Source organism: Pithys albifrons, chromosome 17, assembly GCF_047495875.1.
Source record: "Pithys albifrons albifrons isolate INPA30051 chromosome 17, PitAlb_v1, whole genome shotgun sequence".
Lineage (NCBI taxonomy): Eukaryota > Metazoa > Chordata > Aves > Passeriformes > Thamnophilidae > Pithys > Pithys albifrons.
In genome coordinates, this window is record NC_092474.1 from 9,863,499 (window position 1) to 9,883,882 (window position 20,384).

The following is a 20,384-nucleotide window of genomic DNA, read 5'->3' on the forward strand; positions in this document are numbered from 1 at the left end:
GAACACCTCATGTTACTCTTGTATTTGAAGGGGTTTTTTAGTATTTTATTATAACCTCCTATATCTGTTATCTTTTTTTTTCCAGCAGCCAACCCCTTTTTGCAGTCAGTGTATCGATACATGACTTCAAAACTGTTGCAACTTCCAGACAAGCATTCGGTCACAGCACTCTTGAACACCTGGGCCCAGAGCATTCGCCAGGCCTGCCTCTCTGCTGCATAACAGCTCACCTTCTACATTGTGAAGCAAGAAAGGTCTCAACAGCTGGGGCCTCTCCCACATGCCTCTGGCAAACCACAGTTTGGAGAGGTTCCTTCAGAAGAAAGAAGCCTTATGTTGTTTTGTTTCTAGGTGTCAGGTTCAGTAGAGAGCCTGATGTTAGACTTAGCCTTCATGCTTTTTATCTTCTGCCTCAGTGGACTTTTGCCAGCATTTTCAAATATACAAAATGTGTATATATGGTTCTTGAGACTGTATTTCAGATGAGTTTTTATTGTCTTCTTAGAGAAGAAATTATTTGTGGACTTCCATCAGGGAGTCTGGTATAAGAGGGAGTAGGGAGAAAATGTCCTAATTTGCTTCAAGGTTTGCTCAGTGCCAGTATTCCTTTCACACTGTATGTTTTGTGACCTGATACTGCCCCAGAAATAAATTAGTTCCAACTAGAATGTGCTTGCAAACTTCTCAGTGGTTGTAGGAATCTATTTGCCTATTAGCTTTGCCCAGAGGTGGGATAAATTACAGTCTTTTAAGGCATCCCTCAAATAGGTGAGATAAATCTGGACAATTACACTTGGGGGTGGGCGTGTGGAACCAAATAGAGCAAAAAAGGTATTTTATAGCTTATTTTGAATGCTTTGTATAAACATTTTTTGTTAACATGGACCATGTTTCTCAATCCAAAAGAGCAAGGTTGATGAGAAAGAAGAGATAATTATGTGCCCACTGACTTCCTCTATAAATTCAGTGTATGTGTACGTGGAAATGTGAGGGGGAAAACCCAAGAGTATAAAGGCCAAGTGACACCAATCAATCCAGCAGGCTCATAGCTACATTTCTTGTTTTATTAAGTCTTTCTGAGGCATCTGGCTTCCTTTGGGAGTTGAGGCAGTGCAGTGAGAATGCTTCTATACTACATCAGTTTGTTTAAACAGAAAAGGCAAAAAACCAACAGCTCTGGAATAGAACTGACAATTAGCACGTTGTGCCTTGAGCAATGATGGGCTCTGAAGTCAGTCCTCAGCTGCCTTATCGTTGGGCACTTCTAATGAAAACATTTGCCACAAGTAACACTAATTTCATACATTTTTCATATTTCCCCCATGCTTTTAAGTTCCTCCCTCTTGATTTCCTGGTGCAGAATTTCAAATATCAGACGTTCCAGTTATATCCTGCCCCATCTCTCTGTATTGTGCAGCAGATCCAAAAGAGTAGCTGTGGGCTGTCTTGCAGTAGTGTCAAGAAATTGCTGTGACGTCCATAAATGTGTGTGGTGTCATCAGTTTTAGGATGTTTTTAAAGGTGGGTACTTAGTAAGCACTGACTGAGGCAGCAGAATGCAATCAGTATTTTGTAGGTGAACTAACGTGTCACCTGTTTGTTTCTATTATAATAAATTTATTATTATTCCTGTGTTAGACATTGTATTGCTCTTCCCATGCCAGATACCAGTTCTGGTGTGCCACTGGATGGTGGTTACTGTTCTGTGGTAAGTGAAAACTCACAGGCTTTGGAGGGAGGTTAGGGGACAAAATCGTAAAGGCCTTTGTATCCATGCAACACTATCCTTATTGTCCCCTTAGTGAACTGAAAGACCCAGTCAAGAGGTCAGTAATGGTACCTGCAAGTGCAAGATGTACTTTTTAAACCTGTGAAAAAGAGAGAAATGATGACCCAAGTCCAAAGATGGCAGAGCTGATGATGGAAGTAGTGGGGAGGAGCAGTTTAAGTAAACAAGTTAACAAAACCAAGGCCCTCATGTATCAAATGGTCAGATCAATGCAGCAGGACAATTACCTACAGCAGGACCATGCCTAGTAAGTAGGAAGTGTCTTCTCTTCCCACTGCTGTGGAACATCATGAGATGCAACCCTTGTGCAGCTCCACGGCTCAAGCACATTGATGGATTTGTTAGCAAAAAGTGGCTATCACAGGCTTATTTTCATGGTATGGAATTCTTTGGTTCCTACAGCATCATTTTGGATGTTTATTTACATTTAGTTTATAGGTGTTTTCTTACTGAACCCCATTTTGCTTTGCTTACCCTCTTTCCTGGGTGCACTAATGTGGCGGTTTTTAGTGAGCACAAAATGGTTGGTATTTTTGTCTTGAGCTGCCTTTGGAAGCTGATCTTTGGATTTGGATGTTTTGAAATCACAAAATAGACTGTGAAAATGTGCTTTTTATGTAGTACCCTGGATAGTGCACTTTGTTAATGAGATCGTTTACTGAGACCCCACCCTGCTGGGCAGGGGTGGAGCTGAGCTCCATTGGTGTTTAAGGCCCGGGTCAGACGCTGCTGTGAATGTTCCAATGCACATGTGTAGGTCTTCTCCTGTTTTCAGTAAATGTTTTCTCTCCTTGTCTCACTGCTGTGTGCACTCCTTGATACTTCACAGGAGTAACACTGCAGAGCAGCTGCCTGAGGGGGGAACTGATGGATTCCTTAAGCGTATGTTTAACAAAAGGGTATTTCTTGCTCTTTTCATGTCAGGGGATCAGGACAACGAAGTATTTGTTGAGCTCCAAGAGAGGAAAGTTCTTATCTCTTGCCTATAACTACCAGGTTAAAGGAGAAACAGAGCAGTAACTCCTGTTTTTCTAAGCAAGTGTTAGTACCCCATTGAGCCCAGTGGCTCCAGAAGACATGCTAACAGCATGAAGTGGTTTATGGAGGTGGAGGACATAAACCTGCCTGGGCTGGGGGGGCCTCAGGCAGTCAGGAGGAGGTTCAAGCCCAGCACTGGGCTATGAGATGCCTCTCTTGCTGCTTTGTCCCATCTTCTGTGTTTGTTTGTATTCTTTTTAATCAGTGCAACTTCCTATAAATCTGTGTGCACTGTTATTTCTGTTACCTTTTGTAAGCATGCTTTGGAGGTCCTACAGCCAATTCTTGCTTTAGAACAGTGTAAGAGGCTTGGGAGCAGTTATTGTTTCATCAAAAATATTTCTATATATGGCATGGTTTATTTCAGTTTTATAAATACTGATGACTCATTCTTCCGCCCCTTAAAAAAACCCAAACAACTCATTCACTAGATTCTCTAGGAATGCTTTTATAAAAATAAAATTTACATTGATTATCTCCACAAGACCACATAATTGTTTATAAAACTCAGTTAACTTTAGTATTAAAAATACTTTAGTAAGTTCTGATACAATTAAAACATTTTAGTCATTGAATTCCCAGGCTCATCCTTGCACCATTTATTTTTACAAGTATAAGCCAGGAGAAGGAAACTAGTGTTCATGTGGTTTCCATCCTTCGAAGAAAAAGGTCATTATTACAGCATAAAGAAAATAGCCAGTGAGGGTAATGAAGGTGCAGCCCACTGGCCCAATGTAAAACCAGGATGCAAGGAAGTAGATCATCAGCAAAGAAGTGAGAGTCCTGTAGCTGGCCAGAAACCTCAGACTGATCCTTGGTCCCCACGTGTGGCTTGTTCTGTCCCTCACCACAGGACTATACCTGATTTTCTGTACCAGGTGGGGGTTGGTGAGATGGTAGCGACAAAGTCTGCCAACAAAATCTTCCCTGGAGCAAAGCACTTCCATCTGATCAGCAAACTGAGGAAAGAAACATTAAAACATTAGTGCTCTACTGCAACTACTGTCATAAAGTAAGTGTAACTTATTTTACAATTTCCTTAATTTATAGGATGATGATTATAGGAAATGGGGGGGATCAAAATGCACTTTTCAACAGCAGAACTGCTTCAGTGCAGACTTGCCTTGTGTTCTCATAGCTAGAGGAAGGAAAGAATTTGAATGTTTCTCAAACAGGAAAAGCATTCTGAGAGATACTCCATTGTTCATCGACCATAAAGAACACCTTAATAAGTAACACTTTAAATGTTTTGTGTAGGAAAAGCAGAACTACAGGTACAGAGGCAAGCCTGACAATATTAGGAAATACCCATCTAGACCACAATAAAGGAGAGATGGAGTAAGAACAAGTGTTCCAAATGTGCATGTGCAGTGAAGAACAGAAATTTGCAATGGACAATGTAACAGGAGGCAGTGCTGTCCTTACCCTCTCGTTCAGCACCGAGGACAGGCGGAACAGGAGCCGCACCAGGGTGGCGTTTTCGTAGCTCCGGATGGGCTGCAGCTCAGAGTCCCCCTGATACTGCACCTCGAATCTGCGCAGCCCATTTATGATCTAGAGATGGGAAAATAAACACCTTATCTTGAGCTTCTGTCTGAAACACCTTTAATCTGGCAAGTCTCTTAGCCCCATTTTGCACTTTTTTGACTGTTGAAGGACAACTTGTTTTTTCAAGAACAATCGAGGCAGTGACACGGAATGTTTGTTCTCTCACCTGGTACCTGCCAAGGGGTGTCAGAATGAGGCCATCCTCGCTTTGAATGCAGTCTGGAAGCTGTTTTTTTCCATTCTCATCTTGAGCTGTCCCACACTTCATCATCATCTGGGTCAGTTGGGCCTCACTCAGCTATTCAAGAATAACACAGTTCTAAAGCAGGTGTTTGATCTACCTCCTATTTCATGTATTTCTAACTTCACAAACTCATTAGCACTGGAATTCTTTGAAAGCCAGCTCAGATACCAAGAACTGCTTAAGAGCACCTCAGTTAGACATTAAAAGGAGGTAAGTCTCCAGGTTAATCCCAGAAAGGTGTTCTGGTTTGTATGTCCCTTAGCTCTCAAGGAATGTCAAACAGCTGTCCCCCAGGCCAATTCTGCATAAGGGACTGTGGCTGCAGAGAAATGAATCTGTTAACTTTAACAGTTCATCCATAGCTGCAGTCATTTGTACCATTACAGCTCTACATTTAGAAGATACTGGGCTGTTTGGGCTGTTTTTAAAATCACTTTGCCTATTTTTAAACATGAGGACAGGCCAAGGAAAGGGACAGGTTTGGTATACAGTCCAAAAGAGTGGTCACTTGACCTACAAAGTAGGCTTGATATTTAGAAATTCAGAGCAGCTAATTAATACAGATACATTGAAATGGGTTTTGAAGTGGTCAGGTGAAGTCAGGAGTCTAGAAGGCATTAACAATAAATTTGCCAGCAGGGTCTCTGGATGGCTTTGTGACCCCACAGAGTACCAGAGACACAGAAATACACTTGAGGAATCCTGACTCTTGTTCACACACTGCAATTTCTTAGATGTTACGTACCTTAAAGATTTGGCACAAGTATTCCAGTGCCTTCTCTAAATATTCATCTGTTTTTTTGATGCTGTCTTGCCCAATTTCATCCAGGTCATTGCCTGTGTAGGAACCGTTCATGTCAGATGGTGTAAATCTGAACCACGAGAAGAAGGACTGGGTAGCTGTTGCCTCTGCAGAGTGGTCCGACAGGGATTTTGCTGTCTGCTGTGCCTGGCAAATTAACTGAGCCAGCTTTAACACCTAAAACAAAAAAAAAACACCAAAATTTTGTGGGACAAACATAAAAGACCACTGAGCATTAATACATGGATAAAACTGTGCCTTGATAGCTGGCAGAGCAATCCCAGCAAACTCACTCTCTCAGCTTATACGGACTTGTGCTGTTAGTTGCACTTCCAGCAGGGAGAAGGTAGTTTGATGTTGAAGCATTTAAGAAACCCAAGTGCTGCTTAGGCTTTTCAGCTGCCTTTTTTTTTCTGCTGCTATTTTTATCTGACTTGCTGATAGGTTCTGATCAACACAGTGAATCAGAAGTTCCCAGTAAGCATGTTGGAGAGGAAATACCCACCCTACACTACTCCAAGGCAGTAAAGCTGTTACACTGACTTCTTATTTAGCAAAAAGCAAGCACATTTTTACAGCTGTGCTGGATTGAAACCCCTCAGGTTCCAGAAGTCCCTATCAGCACACTAAATTATGCAGTAATGCAGGGTGTGAAGCTTTCCACTCTCAACTTCTCATAACGTGGATGCTTCAGCACTGAGAAAACACCTGTTGGAGCAGAAAAGCACCTGTTGGGTGATGAGAAGCTTGTTGCTTACCAAATTCCTGACTTCTGTGCCAAACATCTGTTTATACTGGAAGTCCTGTCCTTCCAGGCTGTAAACATGACTCTTCACCTTGAATGAGGCATCTGTAACAGCTGGAGACCGTGATGACAAAAAGCTCCCACCAAGTGTGGGGCTCATAAAAAGTCGGTGTTGACGGTGGGGAATAACAAGTTCTGGCTCCAGGAATAACTGTTCTCCTGGAATTTGAGAAAAGCAGTGAAGATGGTTAAACAATACTTGTTTTGCCTGGGGAAGGTCTAGCTGTCTTAAGGCTGCTGAGCAACTTGCTTTTATATAGACAGGTGGTTCTAGGGGGAAAGAGGCCTTAATTACCTTTTTTATTTCATTCTCTCTGCCCACAGCAAAAAAATGTCAGAGTGCATTCAAGGCAGACCATACAAGCAGGATTGTAAGCCTCCAACATTTTTCAACAAAGGCAGTGCAGAATCATGACACCTCAGACATTGATACTTGTCAAATCTTGCCTCTCCCCAATTTACTCTATCCTAATTATCCTGAAGCACATGCACAACCAGCTGATTAGTTCTTTTGCTAAGTATAGAGACTTTCAGAGAGAATAGTTTTAATCCTGAGGGTAAATAATCAAGTAAGACAACTGTTTAATAAAAACTGCCCATTGTAATTGTGTTCTTTAAGAAAAAGATATGGAATGAAATCTAAATTATGGTGGTTAGAAAAGAACTACAGACATTCTAAACCAGTATGACAAACATTAGTGAAGACACACAGACCTCTGAATGGCAAAATAGCATTTAAAATGGGAGAGAAGTCTATTCACCTCAGTGCTTCTGAAGCAAGATGTAGCTATCGTGAGGACAGATTGAGACAAGACAGCATAAGATGTCAAAATACCCTTTTACCTTTCAGGATCATTTCAGCCAGGTTGGGCTGAGCAAAGACCTTGGCTACTCGGAACACCATGAGGGCATTTTTGGGACTGACCAAGTCTGTTCGAAGAGCTCTGTTCAGAAATCCTACAAACAGCTTGGTGTACATGAGTAGGTTTTCTTGAATGAAGGCAGCCCTGTCAAAGAGAGTACAGGATTTGTGAGTACAGCTATTTAAAAATAACTGTTATTTTGTCTTCTGCCAAATGAGCCATTAAGGGAATCACACAGAATCACAGACTATTCTGAGTTGGAAGGGACTCACAAGGATCATCGAGTGTTTTACACTGTCCCTGGAAAGATGGTCAATTTGCACTGAGACAAAAGAATACAAAAACTCGTGTTCTAAGAAGTCATCTCCACTCTTCTACAGGAAGTTAATTCAGGCTGATGGATAGTTCTTGGAATGGTGCTGTTTTACTCAGGATGTGCACACACTTGAGGTTGGCTCAGATTCCCCACAGCTGTTTCCCTCCTTACCATTTCTCTGACACGCTGCGAGGCAAAGGCTCCGCGCTCTGTGGCGGCTTTTCGGGCGCGTACCTCCAGGGCTGCAGGTAACTCAGCCACATCTCCAGGACCTGAGCGAGACACACACAACCACTGCAGTATCAGTACTTTAGTGGAGAAGAAGACAAAAAGGGGGTTTTGTTTGTTTCTTTCAGACTTAATGAATAGGAAGAATAAATCTCTCTCTAGTAATCTGAGAAACTTTGAAAAAGAACTGAAAAAAGTGTATGTTCTTAGAACCAATCTGGATTTTCTGTAATGCCCAAATGCCTCAAACAGCTACTACACAAAGCCAGCTTAGTTGTGATTACATTTAAGGTGCATTTAACAGCTCTGATAGTGTTCACTGAATCTACTGAAGTAAACAAGATGCTACATTAATACAACTGCAGTACTCCCCACCCTGAGAGAACAGCAGGGTCCTGACTGCACTGAAGTCAGGAGTAGATTTGCCATGGCCACTGTAAATATTCTCACAGTCTGCCTTGCAAGTGTATCTCAAACACTGCAATACAGCTAATTTTAGGCCCAGTCAGCAAGATGCAGCCCTGTTACATCCTGCACTTTCAAACTTCTGCATTTATTAGTATGATCCATGGTCTGATACATTTATTTCCTGCTTGCAGGGGGTAGTGTTTGCAGTATCTATTGCAAATGAGTATCATATTACTTTTGTTTGTGACCTATTGTATTAGATTAGATACATTCACAAAGGTCCTAATTTCTTAGTATCTGTTTTAAGAGTGACACCTACTTTTTCCCCCCAATCATCAGCCACTTTCACTGTCAGGAAAATCAGCCAACAATTTGTAGTAATTCTCACCAAGATCTATTCAACTTTCTCCTTATGTCTAATTGGTACTCTTTGTCTAACTAAAAACTAGTTTTCTTAAGTACAGACCTAGAAAGAGAAGCAGGTACATACTGCTCTGAAAGAGGCATCCAGAGGCCAGTGGCCAAAACAGTGTTGTAGAAAGATGTAAAGCTTCTCCTGGACAAACCGGGGAATTACAACCCTGCAAAGAGATTCGAGGACAGTCACATGTATAACATGGCAGCAAATTTTAGAAACAAAACAACTCAACCAACCAACAACTTCCACAAATGCAAATACAGAAAAGACTGTTCCTTCTTAACTGAAGTTCTTTCTTAATTGGAGCTACTTCTGGCCATTGAATTTCAACTCAAATTCATAAATATCAAATACTAAACTAACCATGGCTTGAATCCTCTGGTAGCATTTTCTTTTCTCTGACTTGAGCCAATACACAGACCAGTCTCACAGCTGCTGCTGAGACTGCCCCCCTCAGTGGATGTGAGAAACATAATCCATTAGCTCTCACGTATTTTTAATAATGTACTTCTGCATTTAGGGATCAAAACAAGACAATTCAACCTCTCGGTGAAAGCTGAGCCTTACAGGGGGAAGCCCTACACATTTCAGAGACAGGCTGCTTGTGTACCTACCTTTTAAACTCCTCCAGGGGACTGGCAGTGTGGGAGTGGGCTGAAGGGGAGAGGGGCTCAGGTTTCAGGCTGTTGCTGAAAGCATGCAGGTGTTTGACAAGCAGTCTTACCACTAGCACGTGCTCTTCTGTGGGCTTAAATGACTCCTACATTCAAAGCAAAAGAGAGGAAACTAATGAGTGTCATATGTTAAATGTCCAGGACATAACTCAGGAAAATTATATTCTCAGCTTGAAATATAAGAAATGCTCTCTTCTTTCTAGGTTCTTCACCACAGTTTGGTGCCACCTGATTTTGGGCAGGCTTGCTCCCCAGGACAAGCTGTACCAATCTTCTGCCATTAGTTCACTAAGAAACAGTAAATTATTTTGATATAAGAAAAGGTATCTACAGTAATCTAATGCACTGGATTTAGAATTAAAGAACAGAATAACTTGCAGATTTCAACTTACCCCTTTCTAAAAAAAGAATATTCAGCCTTTCATTATGGTTATATGTTCATTGCTGCAGACAGCACAGCAGGTCCTTAGTCTATGCTCATGGCTGGCTTTTTACTGAGTTCTCCTTCCTCTGCTTGCAAGAGAGAATAATCCTAGACAGAGTAATGGGAAGAATAAGACCTGCCTGGAGGCCTGAGTGATCCTGTTGGTTCTGGCATCCTTAGGGGGGGGAGCAGCATGAGGAGTGAAGGTGAGCCACAGTGATGTTACTGAATGAGTGAGTGTGTGATGGAGCAGGGAGGTGAAGGAGGTACCAAAGAGCTGGTTCTGGGTGCCCAGCACCAGAGCTGGGCTGCTGCAGAATCTGGGGACAAAGCACAAACTCCTTTGCTACTGTGATTTGCTTTCAGAGCAGTGAACTGATCTCAATCCACCACTGATGGCAGATTTTGAGACAGCATTTGTATTATAAGTTTCACAAAAGTTGAGAACAGCTGCAGGATGTTTCCAGAGTGCCAGGGGCAGCCATGCTAAGGTGAGACACTGAATATTGAGGGACTGGCAGGTATTTTTATCCAAAAACCTTCCACTTCTTAAACCCATTCAACAGTATTTCCAGTGCTGAGGGCAAGGAGGGGTCTCTGTGTGTGTCCATGTCCTTTCTCTGCAATGCCTGAGGCAAAGCAGATGTGTTTTTACACTCTTAAGATTTTTAATACACTGCGGAGTTCACTCCAGAAGAGGATTCAAGGCTTGATGATACAATTGTGTAGTACAGCCAGATCTGAGACTCTTCTACAAGTAGGACAAATGGCTATTAGTTCTAATGAAGGCTGGTCCTGTGGGTTTCACAGCTCTTGTTTATGTCAGGATCTTTCCTACAGTCCTGAGGAGAGTTTATGTAAAAGGGTAGAACTCTGAGAAGTTAAGTGGCCCTGGGAGTTTGGATCAGGATCTCCAGAAGCAATTAGAGAGGCTGAGTAGTCTCCTATAGGCCTTGAAAGGCTGTAATTTTAAAAAAAAATCCTACACTCCCCTTAAAGGTACCTTTTGAATTTACAAAACCACCACTATTTCAATACATCATTTTGGGTGATGTCAGTAGTTCTTCCACTTAGCAATTCTCATAATTTCTCAGCCCAGATCACACCATTATGAACATCACTGGTTTAAAAACTACTTTTCCCCAAAAGTGCTTTTGTTGTCAAAGCTTATCCTGTAGAATGGATGGATGCCACTCAATTCTTAACACAGCAATTAGAGAAACAGAATAGTAAAAAAGATTTAAAGCAGTACTTTCTGTGTTCTTCTCTAAACAGCACCTTGAGATATCACAGCACTTAATGAAAAAACAAAGATTAAAGAGCAGGAAAATGCCATGTAGTGCTAAAGAGCTTTATAGTACATAAGCTTAGCCCTCCCCACTCCCAAAATGAAGACCCAATGAATAAAGGCTGAAGTAGGGAGAGAGGACTCAGCAATCTGTTCCAACAGGAATGTTTTTGCATGCACATTTCCTGAACAATCTGCAAATGTATCATTAGTGCTTTTTCAAAAGTGGACAGCCAGGTTCACATTGGAGAACACTAAATTTGGAGTGGCAATGACATTTCCTTGGCTAAAAAAACCTAGATGGTACCTACCTTAATTTGGGTGACAACCATGCAAATTCTGATCTTTTCTTCCATGCAAGGTTTGTTTAAATGACTAATGAGTGAGGGGCAGAAATCTGCCATTGGTGAAGACAGCTTTGGTGTCAGAAAACATCAGCAGAGCTGGTAACTCTTTCTAGGCTGCATTACAAGAATGCATCTGTAGAAATGGAGTTCCCAATTGGTGCTCATAAGATGCCAGAATTTAACTATTTCCTCCATGACCTTTGCTAATATCTCTCGGTATCTGTTTCACTGAAGAATTTAGTAAATCTCAGTGCAGTGTTCTCTCAATCAAGCTGTTGGCAGGAAGAGCTGCTGCACAGCCAGCACCAATACACTTCGCAGATTATATGATGGAACAAGATTTTTCCAAAGGAAACAAATGAAAAGATGATAATACTTGGTATGCGTGGAGGGCCTGGTAGCTGGATTGGGCAGGACTACCGTGGTGTTTACTGGAGATACTGAGTCGGTAGTGGAGAACCTCCAGCTGAGACAACAGAAACAAAAAGGAAGGGGGGAGGGAAAAAAGGAGAGAAGAGAGCAAGAGAAAAAAAAAGTGAGAATGAGCCCAAGGAAAAAGGGTGGGGGGAAAAATGAACATCACAAATACAGTCAGGGACAACATATCACAGTAACAACTGCAGCCACAGTATCCTCTCCTTTCTGGTGCTCAGTAGATCCATTCCACAGTATTTCATGCCCTTTATCAACTTGGAAATAAAAATGGGAGCAGGTGTCAAAAAAGTGGCTGTTCTCTGCTACCCTTAGAGCAACTACTGGTAGGAGATATGGAGCTTTTGCCAAATAAACTCCCATTTCAGAAGTTGCACTGCAGCAAGGATTTAAACACTTGCAGTGTTTTGTTGGAGTAAAAGAGTGCAATATTCTGCAAGCTTTTTTTAAATCTACTTTGAAAACTTTGGCATTTCTTCCTGTGCTGCTGGAGAAACAGTTTGTATATGGGGAAGAAACCCAATTTGAAGTTTCCAGTTCAGAGAAATCCTGTCTTCTCTCTACTTAAAGGCCACTTTGGAAGGCTGCAGGTCTTGTGAATTTCCTCAAAAGAGGGAATTATTTTTATTATGCAAGAAACATCACAAGTATAGAAAGGAAAAAGATATACCTAACACAGTGTTATGTGCTGATGCAAAAGGCACTGCCATAACACTGAAGCCTCTGCAAGCCTCAACCAGATCCCCTCTGGAATGAACAAGGAAAGGAGTCTTTTTTGACAATGTGATGAAGAGGATACTGTAGCAACAGTGACACACATGTATGAAATTAATGAAAAAACATAAAACAAAAAATGTACACTACACAGATCCCAATGACTTGTCAGGCATCTAAACTAACTCTCCAGATCACACCTCTGCTGTCTTTAAACAGCTTCTACCCAATCTCCTCCAGTGTCAGTTTGGCATCTCTTGGTTTTACACTCTTAGAGGGGTAGGATTATTACTGCAACAACTCAGGCAGATTCTCTGCTTCAGAACTGACTGCCCTGCCCCAGGAATCTGCACGACCCCGTGGTCTGAGGGGTGTTCCACATGCAGTGCTGGGGGCTGAGCACCTGCCATTGGAAGGTCGGGAAGCATCACATAAAGTTTGGTCAAACTACTTTTTCTAAGGGTTCATTGTGATTACAGAAGGGAACAGGAAAAGAGATGCTGCACATTTGGACTCTGGATCATCAGAGAAAGAAAAAGCAAACAGACAAAAGAATTGGAAAATAGTGGAATTAAGGGGAAACAGTGACACTCAGCATAGCAAATAGCTTCAACCTCAGGTTCACAGCAGACCCAGAAAGAATCAAAGTTGTAACATAGTATATCTTGTCAAAAGAAATTATTTACCATTCATTCCCATTCCACTGCCTTCTACTTGTAAGGGGAAGTCTGTGATTGCCATTAACAAGGTTTAAGGAAAAATGCATGATTCTGCTTCACAAGATGTTTGCTTATCTGGGATCTGTCTTGGCCCATCAAAGCAAACAAATCTGGCTGCTGGACAAAGAAAGAGCAAGTTCTGCAGAACCTCATCCCACCTTCAGTAGAGGGATGTAGCCAGTTCAAATCACTGATGGTCAGCCAGGGATGAATAGTCACTAATTACCCCTCCTTCCAAACACACAGAAGGCTAAATGGGATCAAGTGAACCTGCACCATTACTGATAATTTTACTAGTGAGTGTAGGGTGATTTTGGGTTCCCCGTCGAGGCCTTTACCGCTTGTGCTAAAATAAAACTCACATTTTTGGGTATTCTACTTCCTCACTTGAGGACCTGTCAGGCAGACTGTTCTCCTTCAGCCCACCCTGAGACCAGTCTAAAAAGTTTCCTTTAAGCATCACAGGCTTATGAACAGTCCCATCCTCATCTGATCTGGAACCTTTCCCCAGTCCTGCAGGACAGATCCTTCACCCATTTATGGATGTCACTGGGAATTCTGGTCCCCCATTCCAGTGTTCTACCCCCCAGAGAGTGAAGACTTCCTATTTCACATGCTCATGATTACTTCCCATAAAAGATGAAAGTAAAATACCATCAGGGAGTTATGGCCTCAAGCTGTGGCTCAACACACCTTGTGGAGGATCCTGAAGTGCTGATTTCAAAGACCTGAAAGCTCTATCTAGGCCCTACTCCACCATAATGTGGAGTCATTGTCTGCAACTGCTGCTCCCTAGTGCTAGGAGAGAGCATCTGAAATACAGAGGGTGAACAGAGGAGAGAAGTTTAAAGCAATCATCATTTCTGGCCTAAGCACAGCACTTGATGCACAGAGACTGGACAGACAGACAGACCAAAGGTACTTCAAGCAAAGCCTTTCCATCACAGGTGCACAGCCATGCTGCTGGGAGTCCCAAGTGGAGACTTTGCAACATTACTGAGTTTGCATTTTGACCTCAAGAATAAAAGACAAAACCCGTCACACTTCAGCTCTCCCCTGGTTTTCCCTAGCAATATATTATAAATGTGTTTTATTTCATATCCTGTGGAGTGAAGGATTAGAATATCTCAGTCAATCAACTCTCATATTGCTCTTTCACACAGGAATAAATCCTGAGTAGCTTTTGTATTTTTCTCCCCCTCTATGAAAGTCCCACTGTGACCCAGAGGGAATTCAGAGGATCAACATTTTCTCCTTCAAATTCCCTTTACACTTACATTGCCTTTGATCTTGGCCTCCCCAACACTTACTTACTTCTTACATGCAGTAGTTTGTTACTGAACAGGCCACCACAAACTGTTTGTAACTGTATTATCCGAGCAAGAGCTTGTCAGACATTCTGAACTCTGCAGCTACAGAACTGCTTCTGACACCATTATGGTGAAAAGCATATTTTGGAATAAGAAACTACAAAAATGGCTTATTTGCTTAAAATGAAGGACAATTTAGTAAGGTTTTTTTTTTAAATTTGGATTTATGCTAAAAAATGGTTATGGATCTCAGAAATTACTAATTGGTATTTCAGTAACAGTTGCTATCTCTGCTGGAAATCAATTGTAGATATTTTTAGCAGCCATGTTGTCCCAGTGAGATTTAACACAATGGTTTTATAGTGGTATCTTCTTCACCACCAGAACTTTGATTATTGGTGTTCAGATTGTTGTGACCATCCCACAAACTCATCTTGTACAAAAAAAACCAAACAACAACCAGAACAAAACCAACACAACTTCTGCAATGAAGGCAGATCTGAATGACACACTTATTCACAACATTCTTCGCAAGTGGATTAGCAATTCTGACACACTCATGTAGATACTCTGGAAAGTTATTTCTTTCCTTTGGACCAATATACCAAAAAAAATTCTCCACAGAATAGATTTACTGTTAGACAAGAGTTCAACCACCAGGTGATGTTCATGAATAAAGTACAAACCATTACCTTGACATGAGGGGACTGCATTTTCTGATACATTTCCAGTGAATAATGATGAAGCCACATTTCAACAAAGATCTGCAAAACAAGTATTTTCTCAGCTAGGGAAAAAGGAATAATAATCCAGGACTGTCAGTCACAAGATATGCATCAGGAAGGCCATTGTTTATAATTTGAAAACTAAGCTGTCCTGGTAAACAGCCAGGCACCTATTCAGAGATGTTTCAGGTTATTATGCCAATGACTGGGATGGCAAATTCTTGCACTTGCCAGGCATCAATCAGTCAGTTCAGCAACATGGTAGGAACTTGTTTCAGAGCAACTGTTAAGTGCAGATTTTCCTTTCCCTTTGCTTGATGGTGAACAGAACCAATTTCTCTGTGCTCAACTCTTGCACAGAGCATGGAATTGTTGTAAGATTAACAAAAAAGGAAATCAGGTGTAGAAACTTTTCAAGAAAAAAGGACTCAAATGCTTGAGATCAGCAATTAGAAACTCAGTCTATAACCAAAAGATATTGACTGCCTTTCCAAGCCACGACTTCACTGTTTCACTAACGGAAAGCAACAGCTGCACTGCTCAGTTCCAAAAACAAGCTACAGCAAAATGGCCTAACTGTCTCTGGTTGAAAAAGAAGAGAAGCCTCAGTTAGCAGCAGGAAGTGCAGCTCACCTGCAGCAGCGTTTCTGACCTCCAGATCTCCTGGGAAGCCGGGTCGGCGTTCACGGAGGGCTGGTGGGCAATGTGCCGTTTCAGCAGGCTGGTGTGGTGCATGCCGTAGGAGGAGAAGGGCACTGCTGGAGACCTGCCAGGACAAAGCAAAGGAAATACTGACCTCGGGAAGCCCCAGTGCAGGGCAAGCTATCCTTGCTTTTAATCACCAGTCTGTAAACTGGAAAACAGTCTTTCAAACTGCATAGTTGGTTACCCATTTCAAACTTCTGCAGCTTACTGTAACTACTAATCACTTCAACTATAACCAAACACTGGTTCACTATTGCTACTGCATTTTGTAATTATATAATAAGTACATACAGATCGAAGTGTGGAAGCACTTTCTGCTTTTTAGATCTTGCTCAATGAGCCACATTTTGTACACACAGTTCCCACAGTTTGCCTTTGCTCTGCAGTCATTACCTGGGAGTCGGGGAAGGGATGGCTCCCCCGGGGTTTGAAGAAGGTGGAGGGAGGACAGTCCCTTCTGTGGGGAGGAAACACTTCAGGTACGTGTCCACCAGGATGAAATAGGCACTGTTGGAAGGGCTGACGTGGTGGGTGGTGACAGGTGAGTTCTGTAACACAGGGTAGGCCTGGGGTTACACACTGTGGCTTTACCAGTGCTGGGAGTGAGTGGTGCTGCCCAGTCAGAGCCCTTTAACAGTGCTGGGAGTGAGTGGTGCTGCACAGTCAGAGCCCTTTACCAGTGCTGGGGAGTGAGTGGTGCTGCACAGTCAGAGCCCTTTACCAGTGCTGGGGAGTGAGTGGTGCTGCACAGCCAGAGCCCTTTACCAGTGCTGGGAGTGAGTGGTGCTGCACAGTCAGAGCCCTTTACCAGTGCTGGGAGTGAGTGGTGCTGCACAGTCAGAGCCCTTTACCAGTGCTGGGAGTGAGTGGTGCTGCACAGTCAGAGCCCTTTACCAGTGCTGGGAGTGAGTGGTGCTGCACAGTCAGAGCCCTTTACCAGTGCTGGGGAGTGAGTGGTGCTGCACAGTCAGAGCCCTTTACCAGTGCTGGGGAGTGAGTGGTGCTGCACAGTCAGACCCACTCAGCAGAAAGAAGAAGCCCAGAGGTTGTAAAGGGTGAACTGACAGTAAAGACACTCTGGAGTAAAGGTAAAGTAAGAAGCTGTAAGAGAACTGTTGCTGTAGCAGTGAGTGTAACCAAGCAGGAGAAGAGAGCAGTGTTAATGGCACAGGTAACAACAGGCAGGGGAACCAAATAACCACACACACTGTGTAGAAGGTCTTATTTGACAAAGGGGTAGGAAACCCACTTGGAATCCATTGCCTGTTCCTTTTTGGTTGGACTGACTGCTTATTGGTGTATCTAAGGTGGGTATTCTGCTTATTTTCCATGAACCAAACCAAAGCAATAATAAATTTCAAAAGAACAGACAAAACTGCTGTCAATTCAGCTGGACAGCACCTCAGCAGGCTGTTAGAACACTGTGAAGAAAGGCTAACACTCTTTTAAGGGAAAAATTGCTAAAGGTACTTACCTTCTGTGTAATCAAACTAATTGCAAAATAAAACATGTAATACTCAAATGGATCTGGAATAACAGAGTCAAGGATCAGGTAATAAAAGCCAGGCACAGCTGTTAGGTATTGGGGGATGCTACATAGTCATTAAGTTTTTATTTTGTCAATACTAAATTACCCTGCTAAAGTTTAACAGCAAATTCAGCTTTGCTTTCTTGCTTCCCAGCTGCCTCAAACTCTGGCAGTTGAGGTGCTCTCTGTGTGACAAGGTGTGTTTCCATGACTTTTAGCACACTTGACAATCTCAAACTGAAACCAGCACAGCTACAGCTACACAGCTTCCAGCAAGCCCACAGGCTGCACAGTGAACATGACCTTTTCCTGCCATATTGCAGGAACTACCAGCAGTTACAAAACCAAACATTGTGAAATACACGACTCTGAAAACACTGGGAATTTTGTTGTTGGCTTCATCGAGGGCAGAAATTCCCCCCAGCAAGGGTTTATAAGAAAAGGACAAATTTATTTTTGTTATCTAAATATTTCTAATCAGCCCAAACTCTTTAGCACAACCATAAACACACATATAAACAAGTATACAATAGAAACACTCACAATCTCTCAATTTTAGATATTTAAACAGAAGTAAATATCCAACTGTTAAAAGGATACTAAGAGCCAGATTCAAACCTAAACCACCAGATGAAGGAAACTGGACTTTGTTGTGGTATAAAGAGCATTCTGGCAGAACTTGCTCTTGTATTGAAGCCTTCACAGGGCCCTGAAAGAGAGAGCAATGAAATATTAACGTGGCTACTCAGCATACTGCAGAGTATCTTTTCAGACAGAGGTTCTGCATTCCAGCATTCTGGAATGATCTCTACATTCAGCACTGCAGTAGTTGCTTCTGCAAATGCAAAGTCTTTACAGAACTCTCAACTTTCTCACTGAAAATGAATATTCTGTATTTTTTAAATTTAAATTCAGTAATTTTAAAAAAAATCTTTACCACAAGTTTCCCATTGGAGTGGGAGAACTGGTGTTTGGCTGATGGTTTTGTCCGGGAAACTGAGCTGTGGACCAGCAATTACCATCTACTTAAATGTTTCCTTTTGTTAAAGACTGTAGAACCACCTGAACCAATTTCTGGACAGCACATAACCAGTAGCAATGGAAGAAACACAGTGAAACCACCTGCAGATGAATAATTTTCTTTGAAATGTGATACTCCATGTCCAGGATGGCAGTGGGACTTCAAACACGTGGGTACAAAGCTAAGCCAAGTCACTGCTCTGTGATGAGGCTGGAAAACTATTTTCAATTCTGCAACTGCTGGTAACCACAGGACTTTCTCTGGGGACAGGGCAAGAATCACAATGCAGCTTTTTGGCTGAGCAGCACAAAGATCCAGCTGCTGAGTGCCACAATCTGCAACAGAGTTTCTGGCTGGGAACTCTCCTCCTCCAGGGGAGGAAAGGGACCAGGTCTGCTCTAAAGCTGCATCACTGAGGCTACATCACAGCCTATAGTGAGCCACAGGCATGCAAAGTGCCAACAGCTGCAACAACAACTGCCTACTTGTATTACAAACTCCTCCAGTTACTCACTGGAAGGTACGAGACTGGGAAATCATATCTGTACTCTTCTGCTTGGAGCTTGTAAACCAGCTTCATCATCGGGCCACTGCAAACAAACAGCAGAGAGAAAACCCTGGTAAGGACCCTCTCCTGTCTCACTGCTGTGCACTCATGTTTGCACAGTGGGAAAAGGTCAAACACTGGCTATTTGTTCACTGACTCATTTTTTAATCTGTGCTGGAGTGAATGAGTTTACCTGGGATCCAGGAAATCCAAAGCCACAGAATATTCATTAGGGTTTGTTCTTCCCTGCAAACAGCGAAGATTCCACCCTACAATGATGCCATCCAGGCTACCAAAAATGCTCTCCACCAGCCACGGGAAGATTCCATGTAGTTCCTTTAAGGAAAACACACACAAAGAGTTAATGTGCACAATTCCTCATGGGACAGTGTCTGCTGCACATCCCAGAATGCACAAAGGTACCTTCTGCCAGCTCTTTATGGCTGTTTCCAGATTGTCACTGGGCAGAGCTTCCATTCAAAACACTGCATTATAATAATGGGAGATCTATTCTCATTTCTCATCCTACTGAGGTTGCAATGATACTCATCAGCACCACATGCAGTTATTTGTCACATTTTTAAAAAGTTTTCCTTCTAAACTAAGGTTCAAAGGTATTAATGAAGTGCAGTCTAATGAAATAAACCTTTAATGACTAGCAAAGGTTTTGAAGCCTTGGAAACACTGTATTCCCCCTGTTCTTAAAACTCAGAATCACAGAATCAGGTTGGAAAAGCTCTCTGAGATCATCGCGTCCAACCCATGACCCGACACATGATGTGCCCTAGACCAGAGCACCCAGTGCCACCTCCAGTCTTTCCCCGAACACCCCCTGGGACGTGACTGCACCACCTCCCTGGGCAGCCCCTTCCAGACAGGTTATCTTGGCAAGACAAAGAGGAACAAAGGAAACCGTAACATGAAACCCCCCTGACGCTGCCGGGCCGGGGGTTCGGGAGGGCCGCGCCGCTCACCTTGGCGGGGAGCTCCTCGATGAGCGTCTCCAGGTCGTGGCAGCGCTGAGCAAACGGCTTGTTCACACAGTCCGCCTTCAGCGTGGCCTGTTACCAACCACAAGGCAACCCAACCCCATCAGCAAGGACAACGTTTATCGCGGCCGCGACGCCAAGAAAAATAACAAGGCCCTGACAGCGCCCCTGCTCCGCCATCGCTTCTGCCGACCCCGACCCGCCGCGAGCGGCCCTGGGGCAGCACAGAGGAACCCGACACCGCCCGCCCGCCCCGGCCCACGCACCAGCAGGAAGCTGGGCTGCTGCAGGTGTGGCCCGGCCATGCCGCCTCCTCCCGCTGCTGTCCCGCTGCTGTCCCGCTCGGGATCGGGATCGCGATCGGGATCGGGAGTCGGCCCCGCCGCCTCCCGCGCTAGGAGCCCGCGCGCCCCTTGTGCGTCACGGCGCAGGCAGGTGACGTCACTGCGCTGTTGCCATGGTGACGCGCCGCGTGCGGCGCCCAACATGGCGGCGCGCAGGG

At 43.3% G+C, this 20,384-nt stretch overlaps 2 protein-coding genes across 5 annotated transcripts in view; one reads left to right on the top strand and one right to left on the bottom strand.

Annotated features, from left to right (window-relative positions):
- The window catches only part of MED15 (mediator complex subunit 15), a 28,284-nt gene extending 25,091 nt beyond the window's left edge, over positions 1-3,193 (top strand). For 2 of the 3 annotated variants that reach the window (XM_071572339.1, XM_071572341.1), the window contains one exon: positions 86-3,193. In XM_071572339.1, coding sequence (XP_071428440.1) covers positions 86-222 — 137 coding nt within the window. In that variant the 3' untranslated portion in view covers positions 223-3,193. The remainder of the gene's footprint in view (positions 1-85) is intronic. The other variant, XM_071572340.1, reaches the window with a different exon arrangement.
- Positions 2,837-20,283, bottom strand: SMPD4 (sphingomyelin phosphodiesterase 4). Of its 2 annotated transcripts, XM_071572337.1 has the most exons (19): positions 20,149-20,283; positions 19,868-19,954; positions 19,087-19,229; positions 18,861-18,936; positions 17,926-18,034; positions 17,272-17,324; positions 16,191-16,345; positions 15,726-15,858; positions 15,060-15,131; positions 11,569-11,658; positions 9,074-9,219; positions 8,532-8,622; positions 7,577-7,677; positions 7,070-7,233; positions 6,180-6,385; positions 5,365-5,598; positions 4,542-4,673; positions 4,253-4,381; positions 2,837-3,786 (listed from the first exon to the last, which is right to left on the bottom strand). In XM_071572337.1, exons 1-19 carry the CDS (start codon positions 20,185-20,187, stop codon positions 3,460-3,462), a joined length of 2,487 nt encoding a protein of 828 aa, XP_071428438.1. In that variant the 5' UTR covers positions 20,188-20,283; the 3' UTR covers positions 2,837-3,459. The 2 variants fall into 2 exon arrangements, with proteins under 2 accessions (XP_071428438.1, XP_071428439.1); XM_071572338.1 differs by lacking the exon at positions 11,569-11,658.
- Positions 20,284-20,384: the final 101 nt, after the last annotated feature.

Bases quoted from the DNA above. Each gene is read 5' to 3' on its own strand.
- SMPD4 (XM_071572337.1), bottom strand. From the start codon at position 20,187: ATGGCCGGGCCACACCTGCAGCAGCCCAGCTTCCTGCTG. The intron at 8,623-9,073 runs GTAGGTACACAA...ATCTCTTTGCAG, and splicing joins CCCCTGGAGGAGTTTAAAAG to GGTTGTAATTCCCCGGTTTG. The intron at 4,382-4,541 runs GTGAGAGAACAA...TCCCATCTCTAG, and splicing joins CACCCCTTGGCAGGTACCAG to ATCATAAATGGGCTGCGCAG.